The 24747-nt window shown below is 43.9% G+C and overlaps 8 protein-coding genes across 11 annotated transcripts; 3 read left to right on the forward strand and 5 right to left on the reverse strand.

Moving 5' to 3' along the window:
• Positions 1–177: 177 nt before the first annotated feature.
• Positions 178–926, reverse strand: RB195_013978 (uncharacterized protein; the record flags this gene model as incomplete). Its single annotated transcript, XM_064204037.1, has 2 exons — positions 178–476; positions 839–926. The coding sequence occupies 2 exons, from the start codon at positions 924–926 to the stop codon at positions 178–180; spliced, it is 387 nt and encodes a 128-aa protein (XP_064059918.1).
• Positions 927–3491: 2565 nt separating this feature from the next.
• RB195_013979 (uncharacterized protein) lies at positions 3492–4850 on the forward strand (the record flags this gene model as incomplete). 2 transcript variants are annotated; one of them, XM_064204039.1, is made up of 4 exons in its annotated part: positions 3492–3721; positions 3801–3926; positions 3992–4115; positions 4512–4850. In XM_064204039.1, the coding sequence occupies 4 exons, from the start codon at positions 3492–3494 to the stop codon at positions 4848–4850; spliced, it is 819 nt and encodes a 272-aa protein (XP_064059919.1). The 2 variants fall into 2 exon arrangements, with proteins under 2 accessions (XP_064059919.1, XP_064059920.1); XM_064204038.1 differs by lacking the exons at positions 3801–3926; positions 3992–4115; positions 4512–4850 and having other exon boundaries at positions 3492–3725.
• A 681-nt stretch (positions 4851–5531) lies between these two features.
• On the forward strand, positions 5532–5870 carry RB195_013980 (uncharacterized protein; the record flags this gene model as incomplete). The annotated part of the gene is made up of 1 exon (XM_064204040.1): positions 5532–5870. One exon carries the CDS (start codon positions 5532–5534, stop codon positions 5868–5870), a length of 339 nt encoding a protein of 112 aa, XP_064059921.1.
• A 7746-nt stretch (positions 5871–13616) lies between these two features.
• Positions 13617–14622, reverse strand: RB195_013981 (uncharacterized protein; the record flags this gene model as incomplete). 2 transcript variants are annotated; one of them, XM_064204041.1, is made up of 4 exons in its annotated part: positions 13617–13649; positions 13701–13794; positions 13856–13966; positions 14600–14622. In XM_064204041.1, 4 exons carry the CDS (start codon positions 14620–14622, stop codon positions 13617–13619), a joined length of 261 nt encoding a protein of 86 aa, XP_064059922.1. The 2 variants fall into 2 exon arrangements, with proteins under 2 accessions (XP_064059922.1, XP_064059923.1); XM_064204042.1 differs by lacking the exon at positions 14600–14622 and having other exon boundaries at positions 13856–13941.
• A 514-nt stretch (positions 14623–15136) lies between these two features.
• RB195_013982 (uncharacterized protein) lies at positions 15137–15838 on the reverse strand (the record flags this gene model as incomplete). Its single annotated transcript, XM_064204043.1, has 1 exon — positions 15137–15838. One exon carries the CDS (start codon positions 15836–15838, stop codon positions 15137–15139), a length of 702 nt encoding a protein of 233 aa, XP_064059924.1.
• Positions 15839–15989: 151 nt separating this feature from the next.
• On the reverse strand, positions 15990–18364 carry RB195_013983 (uncharacterized protein; the record flags this gene model as incomplete). Of its 2 annotated transcripts, XM_064204045.1 has the most annotated exons (5): positions 15990–16538; positions 16670–17291; positions 17400–17655; positions 17784–18123; positions 18200–18364. In XM_064204045.1, the coding sequence occupies 5 exons, from the start codon at positions 18362–18364 to the stop codon at positions 15990–15992; spliced, it is 1932 nt and encodes a 643-aa protein (XP_064059925.1). The 2 variants fall into 2 exon arrangements, with proteins under 2 accessions (XP_064059925.1, XP_064059927.1); XM_064204044.1 differs by lacking the exons at positions 15990–16538; positions 16670–17291; positions 18200–18364 and having other exon boundaries at positions 17599–18081.
• RB195_013984 (uncharacterized protein) lies at positions 16664–17242 on the reverse strand (the record flags this gene model as incomplete). Its single annotated transcript, XM_064204046.1, has 1 exon — positions 16664–17242. One exon carries the CDS (start codon positions 17240–17242, stop codon positions 16664–16666), a length of 579 nt encoding a protein of 192 aa, XP_064059926.1.
• Positions 18365–22242: 3878 nt separating the features above from the next.
• RB195_013985 (uncharacterized protein) lies at positions 22243–24304 on the forward strand (the record flags this gene model as incomplete). Its single annotated transcript, XM_064204047.1, has 3 exons — positions 22243–22359; positions 23638–23783; positions 24169–24304. 3 exons carry the CDS (start codon positions 22243–22245, stop codon positions 24302–24304), a joined length of 399 nt encoding a protein of 132 aa, XP_064059928.1.
• Positions 24305–24747: the final 443 nt, after the last annotated feature.

Raw genomic sequence — 24747 nt, forward strand, 5'->3', positions numbered from 1 at the left:
CTGCCCAAGTTTTCGATCTGTACATTGTGATAGGGAGAATAGCGAATAGGTAGACTCGAAGCTTGATTTGGCGAGCGATGAGAACCGACCACAAACAATTCGCCAATCAGATGAATGCAGAACAGGCCTCAGCGCGTTTATGTTGTATGCGATTACGGTCGGAGATCTTGATGAGAATCACATCTGCTTGTACTTATTAGGACACTGGCGAAATCCCCAGGCTGAAGCTAGTTTCGATACAAGGTTAACAACATGTCGAAGTTTTGCACTGCTTTTTGCGAATATAACAAAATTGTCGACATGCTCGAGATCGGTCAAAGGGCATCCTGATTGTGCTAAGACTATGTCAGAAGGACACTGATCGACTGTTCTTCCCACGATGTCATCAATGGAGAAGTTGGGCAGGAAAGCTTCTGCCGTAGCCTCTTGCCTTACTCCAGCTACTCCATTAAACGGTGCTGTACACCCGGCTGGTGCTTGAAATGTAACTCATTTAATCCTTTTCCTCGATAGTTCCTAGGGTCTGTAACAAATAACTTCTTGTGGAGAGAAATTATGATAGCGTGTCTCCACGAGTCAGGTGTAGTTTTGTCCATCCATATTGAACGGATGATCTTTGTCTTCTCACGAATCCCTGACGGGGAAAAAAAATTTTAAATTTTTTCCCCCAACCCCCCCCCCCCCATTTTTTTTTTTTAAAAAAAAAAAAAAACCCCCCCCCCGGCCGCGCCCCCCCCCCCCCCGTCGATCCATGTTGAGTGGTTGATCTGAGTCATATCACTAATCCGAGATGGATAAGATATTTTGGCATTTGTGCACTAATCCCGTCATCTCCAACAGATTTTCCATTTCTCGTCTTCTGCATAAAGACCAGAATCCCCGACTCTGCCAGCTTCCTTCTCAGACGCTTCTCCTTGTTGGTCCATACATGAACAACATGACATGAATGCACAAACGTTGGCGGCATTTTTTTCCTGCATTGTCCGCCTTTCACACCTGTTACATCGATTTTCTGTTGAAGAGAAACTCCTCGGCTTCTTTTTTGGAACAGTACTCTGAAGCTGAGAAGAACCGGTACGCGGCCAGAGTCGAATGCGGCTCCCCAAACAGCTATAGACTTCCTGATATCCGACTGAGGAATGTTTCTCGTCAAAACGTAGTCGAGTTGAGGTTCCGTTTGCGCTGCGTTTCAGGCATTGGAGGAGTTGACACCTATCACGTTAGCTGATAGCGAATACGATTCCCCTCAAACGTGGAAGCGATGATTTCACCCGTCTGCTCAGGTAAGTCTGCCTAACTAGTGCCATTCCTCGATGTGTGCTTCGCTGAATAATACCATCTCTCAGCGGATCGAATTGTTGTTCAATTTCCGCCATTATAATGCAGATTATAAATTGTAATAGCAAATACAAATTATAATGCAATCAGGAAAGTGTGTAAAACAACAAAACATTCCACTCGTTAATCACTAACGGAATGTCACTATTAACATCGAAGTGAAATTCCTTTTTACTTGAAACTATTATGTCGATCGCTAGAACGAAAAACGTCTCTTTCAGTTGGCGCTAGGAATCTATAAAAATGTATGAATCCTAAAAGCGGAATCTTCATTCTGTTCTCAAAACAGTCGTACCTCAGCTTTGGAAATGTATACATTATGTATTATTACTCGCTTTAATTCATGTAACATCATATATTTTTGAAATAGGGAAACGTTTCAAATTAGAGCATTAAATAAGGCTGCAGCACTACTTCGCATAACCAGCTCTGTGTTTTTTGTGTTCATTTGAATCTAGAACAGAGGGAAGCGCGCACTGGAGTGTAATTGTCCTTTTCCAATTTATCACGTGTAACTTTTAGAAAATATGGAGAAACAGCGGGTAAAATTTGTTTTAAGAAAGAGCATTTTATTGTGGTTGCAATTTAGTTCTATTAATATCTACTTGCTGTTTACTCTTTTGCCAAGCCTCACAATTAGGAATTATAACGTTTGCAAGATGAAATTCATTGAAAATCCTAGAATCTATTACATGAAAGGTATGAGGAAATATTGAGAGAATGATTCAATGTCTCTCTTTTATGGATCTCGTCATGCTTTCAGCTACGACTTCTGGAAATTAAGAATTTTTAATTTTTTTCTCAATTTTCTAAATTTTCCATGGTTTAACTTTTCCCTCATTTTCTGGACTCCCTTTTTGGTGTGTGGGTAACAAAAAGATAGGATAATTTGTGAAGAACAAAAAAAAAAAGAGTTGGAAACAAAAACACTCCCAACTCCCAAGCATAAAAATGTTACCATAAAAGGAAGGCGCATCTTTGACAAAAAAATCAAATTAAAAAATTAATTAACTGAAGCAATTCCCAAATCACCTGTCACAAATCTCTTCTAAGAAACTCTCAGCACGCTATAACGATGAGAACAACTTTGTGGATGCAACTCGAAATCATTAGTAAGCCATAGGATGGAAATGAGGAACTGCGGTTTAAGCAAATCATAGCCTGTTGGAGAGAGTGAGATGCGACCTATAATATTAGGAGCTTCCTAATTGAGTGTGATTACTGCCTATAACCGGTTTGTTATCAAATTAAAACGCGGCTTCTGTTGAAGTTAACGTCAGCTTACGCATGACTCAAAGACCCATTAGTTACATAGTTTCTCCTGCAGCAAAGTTGAAAAATGCAACTTCTTACGCATTCTGCAAATACTAAAGAATTTTTTCTTTGGGAATGAGCAGTGTCAGCTTAGCATAACTAGGCTGTTCTAGACGAATAATTAATGATTCAGATATGAAGATGAGTTTCGTCATTTATTCCCAAGAGATCAAAACATATTCCTTTCTTGCAGGATGAAATTTAAGAGTATGCTGATGAGCTGAACTGTCAAACATTGTCGGTCTGAGCTACTCGGATCACTCGGTGTCGATAATTAATTCATACGCCAAGTCTTGCAGAATATGGAACAGTAACGATATATTCTGTGCAAGCTTTTGCTAAACATCGAGTGCTAAACATCGAGTTGTATTCTAAACATCCCTGCTTTAACTAAACGCAATGAGGCGTTCGAGTGTACGCATTGGGAACGTACGAGCTATATAACCTGCACTGTTATATGGCGAAAGATTTCCATACATTGTAAAAAGGTGCTGTCATCTAGCACATCGCCGAAGCCCATAACCTGAAAGGTCAACGGCCCTGTGTGAAGAGAGCATGGAATCTTCGGCAACAAACATTCGTTTCGTCACGCGGAACTGCCGAACACTATCGAGTGAACTCCAATTATCCAGATCCGCTCTATCCAGACTTCTGCAATATCTCTGTGTGCCTTTTGCTGCACTGCAGGAAACACGCATGAGAAATCGACCCATCATCAGCATCGAAAATTACACCATATACTGCGGCGATTCTGATGAGAACAAAATAAGTGGCTGCGCGATAGCTGTGAGGAATGATTACAACAACCTAGTGGAGGAATTTGGCTCAACGTCGTATAGATGCGCCTCTCTACGACTGCGGGACAGAGGACTCTGGAACTCCGGATCGTAAGTGCCCACGCACCTACGGTGACCGCTGAGGAGAACAGTAAGGACGCCTTCTATGATGAACTCAATGCATTGGTGTCTAAAATACCAAGCCAGCAGGTGGCCATTGTCGGAGTCGACGCAAATGCGAAAATGGAACTCGAACAACAATCCGATGTGCTAAGAAAATGGTATTATCCAGCGTAGCGCACGTCGGACAACGGTGACCGTCAGATCGACTTATGCGAACAGACAGGCCTCATCATAGCTTCTACGTTTAAGAGGAATCATCGACGATCAGCTCACGTGGCAGGGGTCAACCCTTTTAACACCTGAAGGGGAGCGAAAGCGGAAGATGAGGACTCTCAAACGCCGGCTCGACTACGTTCTGGCTAGGAACATTCCTCAGTCAGATATCCGAAGATCTAGAGCTGTTTGGGATGTCGCGTTCGACTCTGACCAGTTCTTCTCAGATTCAAGATGCGGTTCCACAAGAGAAAGCGAGGAGTTCCTCTTCAACCGAAAGTTGACATAACAAGTCTGAAAGACGAAGAATGCAGAACGGAATTCCGCCAACATGTGCCTATTCATGTTGGAGTACGGAACAGGAATTAGCTTTGCGATGCAGATTACTTCACAAAGTGCATCCAGGATCCTGCAAAGGAAACGCTCCCGGTTCTATTGCCGCGGAAGAAGTTTGCCTTTGCATCTGCGGAAACAAAATCCACATACAATTCTGTATATGTCGCGCGTAGCACTGGTTACTTCAACCAGGAAAAGCGTCTTAGAAGGAAGCTGCGTCGTCAGTTGCAAAAAACTGCAATAACGAGTGGACGTCAAAAGCAAACGAGTTTGAAAAGGCGTGTTAGGACAAGAACCCGCGGAAAGCCTATGCTTAGTGAAACAGTATAGCGGTAAAATGAAAAGATGTTCTCCTGTCTTCAACACTGCCAATGGAGTAGCTGTCGGTGAAGCAATCCCTCCAATTTGGAGGGAACACTTCAAGACCTTGCTGAACCGGCTAGCAACTCAACTCCTGAACTCGAACACGTTCATAGACCGATATATGCGGTTAACGAGGAGCCACCGACCGAGTCGGAGATCCTGGTCTGTATTCAAAAAATGAAGAAAGGAAAATCGGGTGGAGATGACGGGATTAGCGCAGAAATGCTAAAATATCTTCCTCCGTCAGGGATTCGTGAGAAGACAAAGATCATCCGTTCAATATGGATGGACAAAAGGATACCTGTCTCGTGGAGACACGCTATCATAATTCCCCTCCACAAGAAGTTCACGTCACGGACCCTAGGAACTATCGAGGAAAAGGATTAAATGAGTTACAGTTCAAGCACCAGCCGGGTGTACAGCACCGTTTAATGTAGTAGCTGGAGTAAGGCAAGGGGTTACGGGGAACCTTTCCTGCCCAACCTCTCCATCGATGACATCATGGGAAGAACAGTCGATCACTGTCCTTCTGACATAGTCTTAGCACAATCAGAATCTTGATCGATCTCGAGCATGCCGACGATTTTGTTATATTCGCAAAAAGCAGTGCAAAACTTCGACATGTTGTTAACCTTGTATCGAAACTAGCTTCAGCCTGGGGATTTCGCCAGTGTCCTAATAAGTACAAGCAGATGTGATTCTCATCAAGATCCTCAACCGTAATCGCATACAACATAAACGCGCTGAGGCCTGTTCTGCATTCATCTGATTGGCTAATTGTTTGTGGTCGGTTCTCATCGCTCGCCAAATCAAGCTTCGAGTCTACCTATCCGCTATTCTCCCTATCACAATGTACGGATCGAAGACGGACTCTAGGAATTATCGAGGAATCTCTTTGCTGCGTGTTATGTACAAGGTATTGAAGCGGATTATCCTGGACCGACTCATCAAACATCGCGAAGAAAAAAACGCGCAACGAGCAAGGTGGCTTTCGTACCTACCGATCTACGATTGACCAGGTTCATCGTCAGGAGCGTGATAGAAATCTGGCAGCGGTATTCAAAGCCAATGCAATTAGCGCTTCTGGACTTTGAGGCCGCGTTCGACTCTCTTCACCGAAGCCGTCTTCTCCACGCGTTCCGCGCCGATGGAGTACCAATAAAGTTCGTTCGCTTGCTTGATGACATGAATCAACGAACAACTGCTGAAGCTCGAACACTTCAACATGTTGTCAACCTTGTATCAAAGCTGGCTGCAGCCTGTGGACTACGTCTACGTCCTGATAAATGCAAGCAGATGTGGATCTCTTCGAGACCTCGAACGGGAATCAGGGTGGACGGACAACCGATAGAACTCGTCGATGAGTTCTGTTACCTGGGTTGTACGCTGAAGAACAACTGCAGCTAGAAGAGAGATGTTCAGCAAAGATGCGCTAAGGCCACTTCTGCATATATCTCTTTAAAAAAATGTCTTTGGTCGACCCCCATCACCAACAAAGCCAAGCTTCGAGCTTTATTGCACGGAACGAAAGCTGCTTAGACGGCTTCTTGGCCTAGGGTATGCCACAATGAAGATCTTTACGCAGAAATTGAAGTGGTATACCGGCGGACGACATGTGGTAAATCGTTTTCGCTTCCTTGGTCATATATTAAGTAAACCGGCAGATCGCCTTGTTCAACGAGTTCTGAGGAGTTTGTCGGGTTCGAGCTGGAAGAAGCCACCTGGCCGAAAACGGAAATTCTGAAATGAAGTGGTGAAAGAGAACCTGACACTCGGGACACTTGGATAGGCAGTTTAGGCGAGAAGTAAGGTTTCGCAGAATATGGAATAGCGACGAATGAATTGATTCTGTGCAAGCTCTCGCAGAAGATCAAGAAGGTTGGGTAGAGCTGTGTTCAAGGACGGCGCACCTTGGCGAAGATACGGGTAATCGCGTCAGGCGATGACATCAGCCCGCCAATTAAGTCAGGTAAGTCAATGTTTTAAAGTATCAATATGTCCGAAAAGATTGTGGGCAAGTATACATGTTAGTGTGTAGATTCGATTTAGATTAGATGCAAAAGGATACTTTTTAGCAACAACGGCGACAGCTGCTGTTCCGCTGCTTTCTGCTCCACATCATTGGGTACGGGTATCAATCGACTGGTCGTGACAAGATCTATCTGCTGCATTTTCAACTCCGAAAAAAAAATCACAAAAGCACTTCTTTTCTAAATTACCTATGGCTACAAACTAGTGAACCAAACTTAGAAATAATTGTACCTTGAGAATGTACGAGAATTGTTGCGAACAAAATGCGGGAAAGGAAAATTGTGATGAAGCCTTCACGGAGAAGACGTTGCTACAAATTTGTAACCCATCAAATGCATTTTTGAGAGTTCTTAGATCTCGAGAACCTGGAAGTGGCGCATTTCAAGTTGATTAAAAGAATTATTTTCTTAGCTGGAAAAGATTTAGGATTTAGGTTTCATAAACAAATTATTTTCACGTGGGAACTAAAACTGTTCTAATGCCATCTTTCATGGGAAGAATTGAAGGGCCATACTTATACTCGTAATCTGCACCACAAACTCTATATTATCCCACAGATTTCTCACCAACTTTTTTTTCGTGATTAAGCTCAAGTAAGGGTTTGCACGACGCCGTAAAAGAAGGAGGGCTCGCATCAGTGACGATGTAAATGGGGAACAAAAATAATCAATAAGTAAATGTCGGTGAACGTTTACGTAAAAGAATGTTTGCCGTAACACTTATGCTGTCTTTGTGGACAAACACAGAGTTTAGAGTGTAGAGTACGAGTATGAGTGTAGTGTCCTCAGTTCTTCCTAATCGTCATGGAAAAATACTGTTCGTTTCTACGAGGTAGCGGAAACGCTCCACTACCGTGCATGCGCTGTGTTTACGAGGAAATGGTCAAAAATCAAAGTGGTCCCGTCACTAACCTCTTCAGCTAAAAACTATCAATAGGCTGTTGAGGAAACCGGACCGCATACTAAGTGCTGTGCTCTGACACATCTCACAGGAAAAAAACTTTAATTGCCCATATTTGACTGTCCTTGAATCTTGACATGTTGAATTCGTAGTTTTTTGCTGATGTTTTTGCTTGCTGTTGTCAAGATTGGTAGTGATACTAACTAAGAGGTAATCTTTCGGCGCTTTCGCTTTCGTCAAAGCCTGCAAAAAATCAAAAGACCAAAGTCTTTCCCAAGCGCCTTATCACGTTACACAAAGCAGACAAACAAACAGGTAAATTCAAACACCAGCAGGCTAATACTTACCTAATTTGCTAGATTTGGTAACACAACAGACCACTACGTACCACAACTACGAGTAGCAACAACTCACAACTGTTTCTTGTAGTTACCTCACGGTCCGCCCCGTAGATCAAAACCCGCACAGATCTTGATATGGGAATAGTTCGTTTGTGATCGCGTTGCACTCCTCCTTTCTGTTCATTCTTGGACGTTTGGCGGTGATCCAAAATGTCTCTAGTGTACTGCGTGCTACAATCTCGGACTCGAACGATAGTATAATAGCTTCTACTTCTATTTAGGAGTTTTGATGACTTATTCTACGGTGTGCTCCGAATGGGGTGTAGAGTTTAGATTTTGCGAGCCCATCTAGATGCTTCTTGACTAGAACACACAGTTCCGGAGCCCTGTTTCATCTATGTAATCGTCTCCGTAAAAGCTGCATGTGATACAATACACCGCTCCTGATGCCATGCAATCACATTGTCTGCCATACGGGCAAACCACCCGCTGGGGATTGTGAAGAGTCGATCAAACGCACGACTACTTACCAGTTGACGTCAGGTTCGCTGGTGGTTCGGCTCTGTTCATATCATCAGATATGTAAGGTGAACAGAATATTGAGAGTCTGAGAAGCAAACAGTCCTCAGCATCTGGCCCATATAGTGGCAATATTCAAAGGGTGCCTACTGAATATTGTCACTTTATTGACCAGATTTACAGACCATGTCTTTTCCTGGGTACTTGATAAACCCCTTGCGCCGCCCTGTACATGTTACCTTGTTTGTATACGACTTAACGTCAGAGGACACTATTACACGTTCAAACGAGGTACTGCGAAGTCTTTTAGGGGAACAGTTAGTACTGACGTGGGCAGGGACATATCTGAGCAGCTGGTTTAGGATTATGTTGAGTAGCCAGGAAATCTTACCTGTGGGCCCACCAGTACCACTTATGACAGGTCTCACTTTATAGTCTCTTCGATTATTCGAAGCGGGGCCGTTTTCAGAGATTTTGTGAGTTTTTATTAGAGCCTATAGGACTGGACATGCAGGTAGTTCATTTTTAAGACATGTAACAAGGTTTTAAGCTTGTTTTCCCCTTCCCGCTTTTTCAACAACATTGAACAACATTGAACATTGAACTTCCCACCTGCACCAAGATTGCGGATTTCACGGAGTAAACCTCGGCATTGCGCAGTAGAGTGGTCGAAATCCACGTGTTTTTTTTTTCAAGAACCGCTCCAAAACGGAGTACACTGATGTTGCAAATATGTTGTCTATCGTGAAGTGGTGATCCGGTGGTTTATGCACCGTACATGGGAAAAGTATGGAGGATGAAGATACCCGTTCAACTATTCTGTTTTCTTGCCTTCGCTCTTCTTATTTTCATCTCAGTCGAAACTTATCATGAACCAATTTAAGGTCACCGAGGATCTCACGTGAAACCTCCGGACTTATTGATTGCACAGGTGCAAAACTAGGGTGGAGATCCAAAACAGAAAACACATCAGCTGAGATGAGTATATTGCCAATCACAATCATAAACAAGAAATGAACTTTGTGTATTGTTGTTGTCTACAATGGTGCCGTTATGGTAAGAACATACAACGGTAGATATAAAAGATTTACTACATTTCTAATCTTGTTGATAGTCTACTGATCATTTGAACTTCTCCTGCATTACTATGATTGAGCAGCAGATAAAATAAAATCACAGATGAATTTTGACTCACCTACTATTCTCCCCTACAAATGCGTCCCGTGTTGTTGTTATATATGTAAACAGTATTGTTCTTTACATACACTTAGGTAAACAGAGCATGTGATCCTGTTTTGCCTTCAATGCCATACGCAGGCTGTTGATCGATATCGAGCATCCGCCGGCTTCGTTTGGAGATTCCGCTCATCTCTCTCTTGCTGACTATGAAATTCGTAGTGACTTGGTCTTTTTGACAGCGATGGAGAAAGTGGATGGTCCACTTTCTGAGACGATCTTCTGCCTCAAAGGAAGAGCTTCCTTTACCAGTCGAGAGCAAGTTGCTGGTACATCTCTAAGTATTGCTGTCGTGTTCAATTTTCCTTGAATTTTGGCATGTCGAAAACGTAGCTTTTTGTTGGTGCGATAGCGACTACCTAGGAGAGCCCACAGTGCGTTCGGGTCAAGGAGCGACTAGATGGACTCACAAAATCTAAACTCTACACCCCTTTCGGAACACACGTTAGAATAAGTCATCAAAACTTCTAAATAGATTTAGAAGTTACTATAATATCATTCGAGTCCGCGATTGTAGCACGCAGAACGCTAGAGACATTTTGGATCACCTCCAAACGTCCAAGAATGAAAAGAGAGGATGAGTGCAATGCGATCACAAACGAACTATTCCCATATCAAGATCTGTGCGGGTTTTGATCTACGGGGCGGACCGTGAAAACCAGAAAAAAAAACTCAACTCCGCTCAACTACGGCCGTAACATTCCTCAGCCGTGAGTTCAAAAACTCAGAGTTACCCGGGACATCGCATTCGACTCTGAGCACTATCCAATTCTTCTCAGCTTCAACATACGGTTCACAAAAAGAAGAAACCGAGAAGTACCTCGTCAACTGAAAATCGACATGGCAAGTTTAAGGCAGAAGAATACAGAACGAAATGTACCCAATGTTTGTCTATTCATGTTTGTGTACTTACTAGGAAGAAGGTTTGCGATACATACTCTTTCAGAAAGTGCTCCCAGGACGCTGCAAAGGAAACAGCCCGATTCTGATGCTGAGGAAGGGATTCTCCTTTGCATTTGCTGAGACATGATCCACGTACGATCCTTTAATTGTCACCCGCACTACTGGTGGTCTCAGTCAGGAGAAGCGTCTGAGAACGAAGTTGCGTCGTCTGCTGAAAATTGTTCGTGAAAACGAATGGACATCAAGAGTGAAGGAGTTTGAAAAGGCATGGGATGACAAGAACCCGAGAATAGCCTTCATTCCACTAAGGCAGTGTAGCGGCAGGATGCAAGATGAAGAGGTCTTCGTCTGTCCTCAACACTGTCCTGTAGGTGAAACATTCTGACCCACTTGGAGGAAATATTTCAACATCTCGCTGAACCTAGCAGCGCCATCGCTTCATGAACTCGAGTATATCCAACGACGAACGCACATCGCGACAAGCGAGGAAACACCGATCGAGTCGGAAATTCTAGTCTGTATACAAAAAATGGAGGATGGAGAATTGAGCGGAGATGGGACTAGCGCAGAAATGCCAAAATCTCTTTCTCTTCGTGGGATTTGTGAGATCGCTCGATGATGTGATGACCGCTCCCCCAATATGGATTAACGAAGGGTACAGACACGCTATCATAATTTTCGTCTCAAGAAGAAGAAATTTTATGTTTCTTCTCCAAGCTTTTAGCCTCAGTTTTAGTACTCTTGCCATTCACGTGCTCCTTGATACGAATGCGCTGCCTCACCGAACAGTCTCGTTATATCGTTGGCTCCGAAATCGCTGAAAACGTTTTGGATTTATGCTGAAAGTCCTATTATGAAGCACAAGGAAGAACGTCTTCCGATTATGCGGAAACTCGGTTGTTGTTCATCTCTTATTGGAGATTCAACTCCTCCAATAAGAGATGAACATTTAGTGTACTCGCTGTCAGTGAACGGCGATCTCGTCGTTTCGCGATGTGTATTCGTTGTCACGGCTCGCGCAAGAGGTCTGCGGTTTGAATTTCTTGATGATTCAAATTGTTTGATGGTACTTCTACAACCGTAAGAGGACACAATGTTTTCCGAGCGGAAGCCGTTTATACCAGAAATACGTGGCTACACATGATCTTTTCATTATGTAACACGTAATAGGCGACACAGCCCAACGATTTGCACATGGAATTGGGTCTTTCTGTTTCCCTATTTGCTTATTTTTATAGTTTTTTTTAGTGTAAAGTAAATTTAGTCCTAATCTTTTCTTTCTTCTCAGTATTTTTTCAAGAAGGAGCAACTGTGTTCATTTGGATTCTAAACGTCTCAGAAGCTTCGGAACTGTAGGTGTGAAGGACATCAAAGTATTCGCAATATCCTGTGCCTTACGAATGTGTAAATAGCAATGTAGCTTGCGAAAAATCTACTCACACCAGGAATCACATATCCTTGAGGACCAGTTATCTGAGACTGAGCCCTGCCGTTATAGTACTAGTACTTTTTTGTTTTCTATTTTGTCGAATACTTGCCGTTGATTTTCCTCTTACGTCTGAGGGGTATTTATCTATCTGGTAACGAAACACGCACTTGACGTTATAACGTTATGTGCTGTTCGATTTGGCTGCTTTCTGCAATGAATGTTGCAAATTTATACTCTGCTAACTCTATTAGTTTTCTGTTACTATAGATTGTACGATTGCTCACAAAGAGTTGTACTTTTTCCTCTGGGTTAATGAAGACTATTCTAATAACACGGGGGTGCATTATGCAGAGTACAAGTTACACTATCAGGTTATCGTGTCTCCAATGCTCCAGCGGTCCTGCTGCATCTTAACAAAGATTGAGTTGTGATGCCGAAATAGTAGGCGCACTGCTACATCCTGAGAGTCGGAGAGGAAGCAGCATGATCAACGTTCATATCGCTTTTCATTATAGTATAATCTCTATCGTTTTTTAGCGAAGAAATGTGGCAGCTGAATCTGAGAGTTTTTGCAACATCAAGGTAATTTCACAATAAGTCACTTCCTAATACGTTGCATTAATGAAAGCAATTATCAAAAAAAAAGGAAACAGGCGAATTTGGATCAAGGAACATTTATTGATTTACTACGTTTGGCTTTTATACAACATTTAGAATGGTACTTCAGTTCTGCATTGAAATACAGTTGTTGCGAAAACTGCGTATTACTACATGCTTCCAGTAATTCCTGGTCTTTTGTCGCTGTTTGGCAGGGAATAAAAGGAGCGATCCTATTGAACGTGTTAATAGCTATTAAACTGAGACAAGTTCGTTATTAGCATGCGAGAATTCAGTTGCTAAGGGAAACAATGATGTGGAAATGGCAGATGGGATTCAATTTACGCAATTTCTATTCACGACTTTCAGTGCAGATACGGTCGAGACGGTACCGACAGTAGTCTTCGATCTGAAGCAAGGGTGTGTAAGATAAAGCATCCAGGTGGGCAGAAACACCAGTACGTCGAAAGCAAAATCTCGTACAAGGAAGGATATCTCCATATATACCGAGTAATAGAAGAAGAACTGAAACATGTATACCTTCTGATTTAATCGCTGCATGACTGAAAAAGGAAAGTAGGGTAGTAGAGTTTGATAGGCTTTCCATTGAAAATTTTTCAACTAATTGTCTCAAGTTTGCCTAACACGTGGTTAACCAACAACACCACCAACAACATCAAGATCATCAGAAACATCTTCCGATGCCCCTTCCAAAATGTTGCTTTTGTAGAACGGGATTATCCCACGGAACTCTGAGTTGGTAATCTCACTGTGTGAAAAGAAAGAAAGACATGTGACGTGGATACAACTCCACCCCAAGGAAGAAGCAGAGGTCCGACTGCTGTCGTGCAGAAGTGGTGCAGTTGGGTCGTTTCTATATTGGCACTAAGTATCAGAGACTACTAATCAATTTCGATGGACCCAACCGGTCACCGAAAGTATCTAGTCGAGTGACTTGTACCAACATGAATGCAGACGCTGCAAGATCCCACTTTTGAACAACGGCTTTCAGAACGATTGGATCTGGTCCCAACTTCGTTTGAGTCGACCGACGTTTATCTGCAGTGCACACAACAGTGATGACATGAATCGAAAAGAAAGAGCTTGTGAATAGCAGAAGTTTAAGTGAATATTTAGAAGTCATGCATGCACACTGACACTTCTACAAATAGTTGAGGTCCCGAGGCCGTTTGCAAACTAAGCATACAACATGCAGAACCCAGCCACCTGCTGAAATGTGATATATTTTCGACTAAAACTTGAAATGAAGAAAATTCTCACCTGGAGGACGCAGCTCAAGGAAAGTGAAAAGCATATCGAACAAGCTAGAAAAAGTAATGACTTCTCCGATCTTCTCATTGACATGGACGACTTCCTATAAGTTTTTCATTGGTAGCGCCACTTGTTTCTTACCATTTTAAAACAACGGCTCTCACTTAGATAACGTTCGCCAGCGAATTATAATAACCACCGAACAAAGGATATCGAGAAAACATATGGTGCTGTTCACAACTACCATCATTAGACTGCTGCGCCACTGAAACTTACTAGAATTATCGAAACTGATTCGCAGATTCGAAACATGCCGGTTACTTGACTTCAACGTTGTTTCATTTCCTTCATTTTTTTTTTTCTCTCACAAAACGTTGTATTGTTATTCTGTGATTCTATTCTGCAATTTAGTATTTTAGTAATTCATTCTAATTTTGTCAAGGTTTTTGCAAAATGTGCAGGTCATACTTAAGGGCACTTAAGGAAAGGAAGAGAACAGTTATCTGAGTCACAGTTATACTGTAAACGTATATCCCAGATATAACTATCAGAACGTAGCTATTACAAGACGGCTGATTTAATCAGTCCGATGTTGATGTTCTTGCAAAAGATAATAGACCACAAATTACAGTAACTGTTTAATTTTGTGATACCATTATTCTGCATTTTGATTCTGTAGTTTAATATTCTGTAATCATATTCTAATTGAATATAGTATCGAGTTTGAAAAGCTATACATGAGGTTGTTAAATAAATTTATTGGCTAACGTTTCGGCTATATCGCCTTCTTTAGAGCCTGAAAAGGGCGATTCAGTCTGCAATTTAAACGACCAACCTCTCCACAACTAAACTGATAAACTCCACGCCTACTTTCAATCACCAATTTAGCGACTACACTGAATGCTCACCTTAGATCGGAGACGCCTAGCATGGACCGCTGACTGGTCGATAGCGAGGGCGAATGGTTCGAATGTCACATTTGGATCGGAAGAACCATTTGAGATATGGCGCGAATTCTCGCGTTATCGACAGACATTCGTCCTTACGGTTCATTTTAGGGTTTTTGGATTGGATCCAAAATGCCTCCAGCGATTTTCGAGCCAACGTTTTTGATTTGTGCGCCAAGATGTGGACCCTAATTTCAAAATCGGCTCCATTGTGTCTTTGTGTTTTATGGGCACCTTAAGGTGTCTATTCTCGTAACTTATTCTTGCCGTTTACGTGCTCTTTGATGCGGACATACAGCGTTCGTGCCGTCCGACATACTCGTCGCCACAGTTCGTGCAAGAAATCGGGCAGATTACCCCGGATCTCAAGCAGTCTCCTGGTCTACCTGTGGGACAAATAATACAGTTCGGTGTTGTACAGACGGTATCGTAGAAACGATTCCGAACTTGCTGACGTTTCAATTTACTTACTTACTTAGATGCTTAGATGACCCGTCTTCACTGGACGTGCGGGCCCCAGCATCTCTTCCACTCGTTTCGTTCCCTCGCCATTGTCATCCAAGATGTTCTCAAGCTTCGTGAGTGACGTTGACGAGGTCCTTGAGCCGTATCCAGCTGAGCTCTCAGCTGGTCCATCCGTGTAGCGAACACGTCACTCCATCTCGTTGGCGGTCTCTCTCGGGGGCGTTTAGCGTCCCTTGGGATCCACTCTAGCGTTCTTTTAGTCCATCTATCGTCGATTCTTCTCATGATGTGACCGGCCCATCTATGTTTTGCTTTCGATACATATTCCGCTGGGTCGCGAAGACGGGACATTCCTCTTAAGTCGGGGCTACGAAGACCGGCTAGGTGTTGTGTGCGCCGGTTAAACTTCAGGAGACATCTCTCAAGAGCTCTGTGGGTCGTAAGTAGCTTCCTAGACGTGGCCGCGGTGTCTGCCCACGTCTCCGCTGCGTAACAGAGCGCTGGAAGGACTGTCGAGTCGAACAGATGGGCACGAAGATCTTGGTCCGTCAGTTGGTCCGTAGCTTCCCTGACGGCTGCGAATGCTGCCCATGCTGCTCTCATTCTTCTATTTAGTTCTTCCTCCAAGTCGTTTTCCATGTTCATTGAACGTCCAAGGTATACGTATGGCGGAGTTTCCACGATTTGGGAGCCTTCAAGTTGTACTCCTCCGTCCTCGCAGTAGGCGTTCTTCATGAACTGTGTCTTCTTTCTGTTTATTCGTTAGTTTAGTCCTATTCTCTTCCCTGCTTCGTTCAATTCGTTGAGCATCGTTTCTGCTTCACTGGTACTGCTCGAAAAGAGAACGATGTCGTCCGCGAAGCGAAGGTTCGAAAGAAATCTTCCATCAACACGTATGCCCCTTTCTTCCCAGTGATTTCATTATCCATTGCAATGCAGCTGTGAACAGCTTCGGCGATATAGTATCGCCTTGTCGTACCCCCTTTCCAATGAGTATGGTGAGAGGGCGGTGAAAAAGCTGTATCCTAGTCGTGCATCGATCGTAGCAATTGGCTAATGCCCTCACATACGACGCGTCCACATCTTGATCGACCAGCGCTGATAGCATTGCATTCGTTTCTACGCTGTCAAAGGCTTTCTCATAGTCGACGAAGGTTAGAACAAGGGGCAGGCGGTATTCCCGGCAAACCTCTATGACCCTCGACACGGTCTGGATGTGGTCCAAGCAGCTGAACCCCTTGCGGAATCCAGCTTGTTCTTGAGGCTGGGCTTCATCCAGCGTCCTAGATATGCGGGTGAGGATGATCTTGGTGAATACTTTGTATAACATGCTCAGTAAGCATATCGGAGGGTAGTTCCGAAGGTCCTCTCGGTCACCTTTCTTATGGATAAGAACGGTTCGCGAGGTCTTCCACTGGTCTGGGATCCTTTCTTTCTAAAGGTAGAATGTCACGTGCGCTGCTAAGATTACATGAAGTGGATGACCACCAGCCCGAAGAAAGTCTGCTGATATAAAATCAGGTCCGGGGCTGTGCCAGGTTTCATGCTCTTGATAGCGACTCATACTTCCGAAGGGAGAATCCGTGGTAAAGCTTCGCCAGTGGGGATGATCGGGCTTGACACAGGAGTTGATGAACGGAAAAGGTTCGAGTAGAACCTCTCCGTAATGATTTCCATCTCACGACGAGAAGACGTGCGAGTCCCGTCTTCGCTCAGCAAGGTTGCTAGCGGAATATTATATTCGCGGAGGTCCCTGCGGCACTTCTTTAGACTCGTTCTTCTTTGTGCTGCTTCTAGAATCTTCTTCTGCCTGTACTTCAAAAGATCCTCCTGCAACGCTTTTCTGCAGCTAGTGTTTGCTACTAACCGCTCAATGTGCGATGCATTCGGATCAAGCCTCAAAGCCCTTCTTCTTCCTAACAATTCCTTGGTGGTCTTCGAAATTCGATCCAAGTTTGTCGTGCGCGACTTCGAGGCACGTTCAGCACAGGCTCGTAATCCTCTGAGCAGCATCTCGTAGTCCACGTTTGGGTCCTCCTCGATGTGCCAGTCACCTTGGGACAGGGAGTCCTCGAGTACGCAATCGTCGTAGACGACTTCTTTTCTCCTTCGTTGCCGATAGCAGATGTTCTTTTCCATCGTGTGGCTAAGACGTATTTTCGCACGAACTAGACGGTGATCAGAACCACTACAAAAGGATGGTACTACTGAGACGTCAAGTAGACACCACTCCCGGTTGGTGAGTACGTGGTCGATCTCCGCACGAGTCGCGCCATTGGGCGATCCCCATGTTCACCGACGATGATCTTTTTTCATGAAAAGAGAGTTCGCATGAAAGAGGCGAGCGGCGGACAACAGCTCAGCGAGACGATTGCCATTTTCATTTTGGTCCCCTGGTCCAAATCTTCCAATCCTGTATTCCTCTTCTGTGGCCTTTCCTAGTTTTGCGTTGAAGTCTCCGACAACGAATTTGTAGAAGGACTTCTCGTTGCGGACTACTTCCTCCAGCTCCTCGTAAAACGCGTCCAATTCGGATTCATCAGCTGTTGATGCTGGTGAGTAGCAGTTGATGATACTGATGGATTTTTGGCGCAGAGGGCGGAGGCGAAGAATGGCCAGACGAGGTGACAGGATCCGTGAGAATCGACGAGATGGACGACAGATGGGTGCACAACAAAACCAGCACCGCCTACATTTCGCGACGGAACCTTCTCTCCACGAATGACGAGTGTACCGTCATTCATCTGTCGTACGTCGCTCCTTCTGCACTTGGTCTCCTGCAGAGCAATCACGTGAAATTTGATACGCTCTGCAGCTCCGAGAAGGGCATGCAGGTCAGCGTCTGTAGAAACTGTTCTCGCGTTGTAAGTACACAGTCTGAGACAGTCTCCATGGCGAGTCGTGAGTGTGTCGCCTTGGTCCAGAATCAATGACGTCCTGAGCAACCTGAGATCTGATCGCCTCTCACCGGTCGCCATACCGTCCGACGTCTGAGACGGCAGGGCCCAGTGTGCAGGGTACTGAGGCAGTGAATATGCTGGCGAGCTCAGCTTTCACCACAGGTCGTCGCCCAACCTATATAGATCAGGGAACCACCTTGCGACATTTTGCCAAGACGGTGGTGAATCTTAGCGGTGGTTTACTCTTAGCAAGGCTTCCGATTCCGAGGAGTCGGAATGTCGGATGTGTCGAACTCCTTCTCAGCTTGCGAGACCCTGCCGGAGGACGAACCTCCGCTGCGCATCGCAGCTCGACGCCCATTGTCACCTCCACGCCACTATGAGGCGGTAAACCGTTGTGGAGGGACGTTTCAAATTGTTCGGTAGTATTTCAACGACCGAAACGGAGCTATCCAAGTCTGCTCGCCTCAAGCACCGCCTAATGGCAGCGCTCATTTCAACGGAGATGTAATAAAAGCAGAGAGGTATCTTATCTAAAACAGCAATTTCGTGAGCCAAAGTTAACGATTCCTTTCTCTCCTTCTGGTCCACTACAAACGGTTCTTGCCGTGCGGAACATGTTGCTAAGCACAGCTTTCTTCATATGAAATGGATGAGCAGAAAAAAAATGTTTTTATTACTGGGCTTACGATACCATTACGTTTGATATGTACCGTTTGATATGCCAACCTGGATGTTCAAAAAAGGAAGCCAGTTGCTCTGTGGTTTCTTACTAGCAATGTTCGGACCGTCGGTTTAACAAGTCAAAACATTTGTCCACCTCCGCTTGGGTGGCGCAAATGACCAAACAATCGTCAATGTACCGAGAGTAGAACAACGGACGTAGTTCCAGAACAAGGGCTTCAATTTTGGCCATAAATGAAATAGCTAAGGTGGGAGTTAATCCCTGCCCCATAGCTAAACCTCTAAGCTGTGCAAAGTAAGTTCCGGACCATAAAAGATATTGCAGCCGTGGCACGACTTGAGAAGAACCATGAATTGGGAGATTGACAATCCGTGTAAATTGATGTTTCTTATGTTTTCTTTCAGTAGTTCGGACATAGTCTGTATCGCAGAATCATAAGATACATTCGTATACAGTGCTTCGACGTCGAAAGACTCCATGACACAGTCTCTTGTGAGGTGTGCTGCGCGTAGGTGGTCTAGGAAAATACGGGTATTTGTCAAATGGGCAGGTATATGGCTCAGTACTTGCGCAAATATTGTGTTTAGGAACCACCCTATCCTATCCGTAGGACCTCCTACACTACTAATTATAGGTCTTACTCTGAACGTAGCAGGGTCAGTGGAAGCCAGATCGCTGCTGGACTGGAGTTTGTATGTCTTGATAAAAAGATAGAGCACTGGACAGGTTGGCAGGTCAATCTTAAGGCGAGCAATGAAAGAAGGAGGAAACTCAGCGACTTTTGCTACCCTAACCCATTGCTCGCTCAAAAAACGGGATTTCTTCATGAACTCACTAACGGAGGATAAACGATATAGTGAGGTATCTTGCAAGTGTCTTTCTGTTATTGCAACATCTGCAAGTTCCCGCGCATAACGCGGGAACTCGCGCCATATCTCGAATGGTTCTTCCGATCCGAATGTGACATTTGAACCATTCGCCCTCGCTATCGACCGGTCAGTGGTCCTTGCTAGGTGTCTCCGATCTAAGGTGAGCATTCAGTGTAGTCGCTAAATTGGTGATTGAAAGTAGGCGTGGAGTTTATCAGTTTAGTTGTGGAGAGGTTGGTCGTTTAAATTGTAGATTGAATCGCCCTTTTCAGGTTCTGAAGAAGGCGATATAGCCGAAACGTTGGCCAATAAATTTATTTAACACCCCCGTGTACAGCTTATCAAACTCGATACTATATTCAACTATGCCGAGGTTCATTGGAGGTCGAACTTTTCAACTGCTTTATATTCTAATTGGTTCAAGGCTTCCGCAGGACGTGGAGGTCGTGCTTAACGTTTAGTGCAAAAGAAGAGTACAGTTGAATTTAACCAAGAGAAATCAAGCATTGAAACAAAGACGACTGCACTCTGCAAGACGTATCTACTTGGTGTAGATTGTAACGTGATTTTATTCTAGATTTTTTACTCCTACATGTCTAATTCACTAACTAACAACGATAGTCTATTAATCCGAACATTCGTAGGAATTTCAAAATGAAAGAAGACGCAGCGTAATATAAGCATAATGAGTGGAACCTGATGGCAGAATTTTGTTGTCAACGTAGGAGGGAATATAAACAAAGTGGAATTGCAACTTCAAAAATGATGTTCCAGCTTTGAGAAGAAAAAACATCATAAATAGCTTCAGAGGAATTTTTTCTCATAAAAGCTGCAATGATTGTTGTTGTGTTTGACGCTGTAGCAGAATTATAATCCGTCAGGAGCATTTCTAAATATGGATGTCGATAAGGAAACAGCTATCGCCATACCTCATCACTCATACTCTTCTTCACCGACACAGTGAGAGAAAGCATCATAAATGGAGATACGCTTTTTTCTGTTGTTGCTGAAAAAAAAACTAAAAAACCGGTCGAAGATCAACTAAGCCTAGCGCAATTTGTTTTAAAAAGTTGAGATTTTGCGAGTTTTTTTTAGTTTTCAAGGTGCAGTAGTGCATCAAAGAGAAGATGTTCCCGTAAGCGGCGACGAACATCACCTTCAACATAAATATGTGTGCGCTACTGCAGTTTAATAAAATTAGATATTATGCTGTTGTTCTGAGCACTGTTTCTATTTTATGTGTCATTACCTATGGCACAATTTTTATGTGAGGTAGTGTGGACGCATAACGTGCTCTATCGGAAAGGTTCAGCAACGACATGAGTGTATAAGGGCAGTGGGTATGGGTTAACCCTCCTGAACGGCGTCCCCGTAGAAGCGGCCAGAATGCTCGGCGTGTGCATATATGAGTCAAGAGAGGGCTTTTTTATAAGTAACTAGCTTAGCCCGGCACAAGCTGTTCTGGTAATGAGGAAATGAAAAAAGAAAAAAATTAAAATAAAAGAATAAAATTTGAAATGATAAGTCAAGTACAGGAACGATACTGAGGACTACAACGAACAAACTTTTCTCTTCCTTCGAGAACTTTCTGCAAGCGTATCCAGTTCCTTGTAAACTAACACCTAATTTACTCTATACTTGAGAATGTTCGCAGCAAAAATTCGCTGGAACATTTACAAATAAGTGAAAAAAGTGAAATGGTCGTTGAAAAAGCAGTGACACTTTTACCACACGTTGGACGTGATCTGAGCTTCTTGCGAGATCATGTAAATAATAAATGTACGACCTGCTGGATTTTATTCAATCGGTGGGTTGACATTATTATAATGCGAATACCACCATCCTTTCCTAGGTAAATCGTCTTTGAGCATAGCATCATAGCACTGCCAAACTTTCTTCATCTTCAGCAAAATCTTACACATAATCAATCTATCCCTCACTGTTCCATAACCTGAGAAAACTTACTTTTCACCTGATCTTCCTATCGATGTCGAGTGTCTTTAGTTTTTCTTTCACGACACAGTGCAAAACTTCCGTTTCCGCCAGGTAATCTCTTCCAACTTGAATCCGAGAGAGTCCTCAGAGCACGTTGAACAAGGCGGTTTGCTGGCCTCCTCAGCATATCTTCAAAGAAGCGGGAGAAGAATTCTCCGTAGCTACTTTCGATGGCGGTGTTAGATGTTGTTACTTTTCAAGTATCATACGGCGGTACCACATCAATTTCTGTATGAAGTTCTTCTTTGTTGGAATCTCCTAGGCGAAAAGTACATCAGCAGCGGCGAAAAGTACCGATACGTACTTCGTGATAGGGCGAATAGCGGACAGGTAGACTCAAAACTTGATTTCGCGAGCGGCGGGAGTCAACGACAAAGAACTCGTCAAGGAGATGAATGCAGAACAGGCCTCAGTGCATTCATGCTGTGTATCATTCCCACAGCTGTTCTTGTTCTTCAGCATACAAGCCAAGTGACAGAACTCATATGCGAATTCGATCGGCTGCCCTCGGTTACGGTTGAAAGTCTTGATGAGACTCGCATCTGTTTGCACTTATTAGGACACAGGCTGAGGCTTTCGATACAAGGTTGACAACATGTCGAAGCTTTCTGCACTGCTTTCTGCGAATATAACAAAATCGTCGGCATCCTCGAGATCGGTCAAGGGGCATCCTGATTGTGCTATGTCAGAATGACAGTGATCGGCTGTTCTTCCCATGATGTCATCGATGGAGAAGTTGGGCAGGAAGGGTTCTGTCATAGCCCTTGCCTTATTCCAGCTACCACATCAAATGGTGCTGTTAATCCGGTTGGTGCTTGAACTGTAGCAGCTGTTTGCTTATCCATGTCATTTTTCCTCGATAGTTCCTAGTCTGTGACGGATAACGTTGTGTGGAAAGGAATCATGATAGCGTGCCGCCACGAGTCAGGTATCCTTTTGTCGATTCATATTGAGTGGATGATTTTAGTCATTTACCAGATGGAGAAAGATGTTTGGCATTTTTGCGCTAATTCCGTCATCTCCAAAAGATTTTCCTTTTTTTCATCTTCTGCATACAGAACAGAAACTCCGAAGTGGATGTGGTTCCTCGCGTCTTGGTTGCTAGACGCGCTCGAGCTCGGGAGCCGCGGATTCTTGCCAGTTTAGCAGGGTGTTGAAGTGATCCCTCTAAATTGGTAAGCTTGCTTCACCGACAGCCACTAGATTGACAGTGTTGAGAACTAGAGAACAATTTTTCATTTTGCTGTTGTACTGTCCTTGTGAAGCGTAGGCTTTATTTTGATTCTTGTCCTCCCATACCTTTTTAAACTACTTCGTCTTTGATGTCCATTCTTTTTTCGCGAGATTTTTTTTTTGCAGCTGACGATGCAGATTCCATTCTAAGACGCTTCTGTTTGTTGAAATCACCAGTATTGGAGGCAACGCATACAGAATCAAACAAGGATCTTCTCTCGGTAGAAACAAAGAAAACTTCTTCCTGGGCGTTTGAGCCGGGAGCGTTTCCCCATCAGCGTACTGGATGAAGTTTGTGAAGGAATCTGTGTCGCAGAGCTTCTTCCTGATCCACAGTGAGACATGAAGAGCCAACCTTTAGCGGCATTTCTTTCTGAGTTCTTCGCCGTTAACACCTGCCATGTCAACCTTCGATCGAGGAGGAATTCCTCAATTTATTTTGTAGAACAGTATTCGGAAGCTGAGAAGAACTGGACGGTGGTCAGTGTCGTAAGCGACGTACCAAGCAGCACTAGATTTTCGAATAACCGGATGAAGAACGTTCTCCGTAAGAACGTAGTCGAGCTGAAATTTGAGAGTTCTCATCTTTCCCTCGCGCCGTTTTTCAGGCGCGGTTGATCCTCGTCACCTAAGCTGATGGCAACGATGATCCTTCTTGAATGTGGAAGCAATGATGGCTGATCTGTGATGATTTCTGATCCCGTAGCCGTACCAAATCCCGTTTTGATAATAAGCCAAATTCCTCCACGCTAATGACGTTCCGGTCTCTGTTGCGTGTTTGATGCAGTGTTGCAAATCCGACACAGTTGTTTAGATAGGGCGGCTTGTTGGAGTTGCCTTGACAATGTACAGCAGTTCAGCGTAACGAAACAGATAGTTGTTGCCAAAGATTCTATACGATTCCCAGGACAGTTGACCTTTCACGTTATGGGCATTGGCGATATGCTGGACGACAGACCTTTCCCGCAATATGCAGGAATCTTGCATCACATAGCTGTGTAGGCTATATAGCTCGTACGTTCCCAATGAGTACATTCGAATGTCTGACTGAGTTTAGTGAAAGCAGGACCACACCGGGAGGTAGCATTCAGACTTGAATGCGCGGCCCCTTATATAAGTCTGATTGTTAACTACATGTGGTGGCCGTTCTTTTATCAAACGCAATCGGGCACTTGAGTATACGCATGTGGAACGTACGAGCTATATAGTCTGCACAGTGTGATATATGATGCAAGATTCCAATATATTACAACAAAGTTATATCTCCCAATATATATTCATATATATATATATTTATATATATATATTTATATAAAACATTCGTCTGATAACACTGAACTGCCGGCCGCTGGGAAGTAAACTCCAGCAAGCCCCTCTTTCCAGAGTTCCGCCATATCTGCATGAACCGTTTGCTGAACTGGAGAAACACGCATCAGGTGTCGCCCTATCATCAGTATCGACAACTGCACCATCTACTGCGCCTATCCTGATGAAAGAAACGAACGAGGCTGCGCAATAACTGTTAGGAACGATCAAAACAACCTGGTGGAGGAGTTTAGTTCAACGTCGTCAAAATGAGCGTTTGGACGATAGCGAAATCCCAGAGGACTCAAATTCTGGAGAGTAAGCGATAACGGAAAAAACCGGAAACCGCATAGTACTACTACAACAACGAAGCGTTTTATGATGAACTCAATATCAATTGATATTAACGTTAGCACGCCAGGAGGCGATAACTTGTCGGAATTCAAAGATGGGACTTGAACAAAAATCCGATGTGCTTGTGAAGTAGTCCTAACCCATATCATCAGAAACCGGAATCGTTCGACAGACCTCTGCGTCAAAATGCGCCTCTGTATGATCGCGGAATGCCTTTGCGAGCGGACGAACCTCATTATTGCATCCACTTTTAAGAGGAATCATCGACTCCACCAGGTTACGTGACAAGGGACAACCCCATTA

This window comes from Necator americanus, chromosome V (genome assembly GCF_031761385.1).
Source record: "Necator americanus strain Aroian chromosome V, whole genome shotgun sequence".
Taxonomy (NCBI): Eukaryota; Metazoa; Nematoda; class Chromadorea; order Rhabditida; family Ancylostomatidae; genus Necator; species Necator americanus.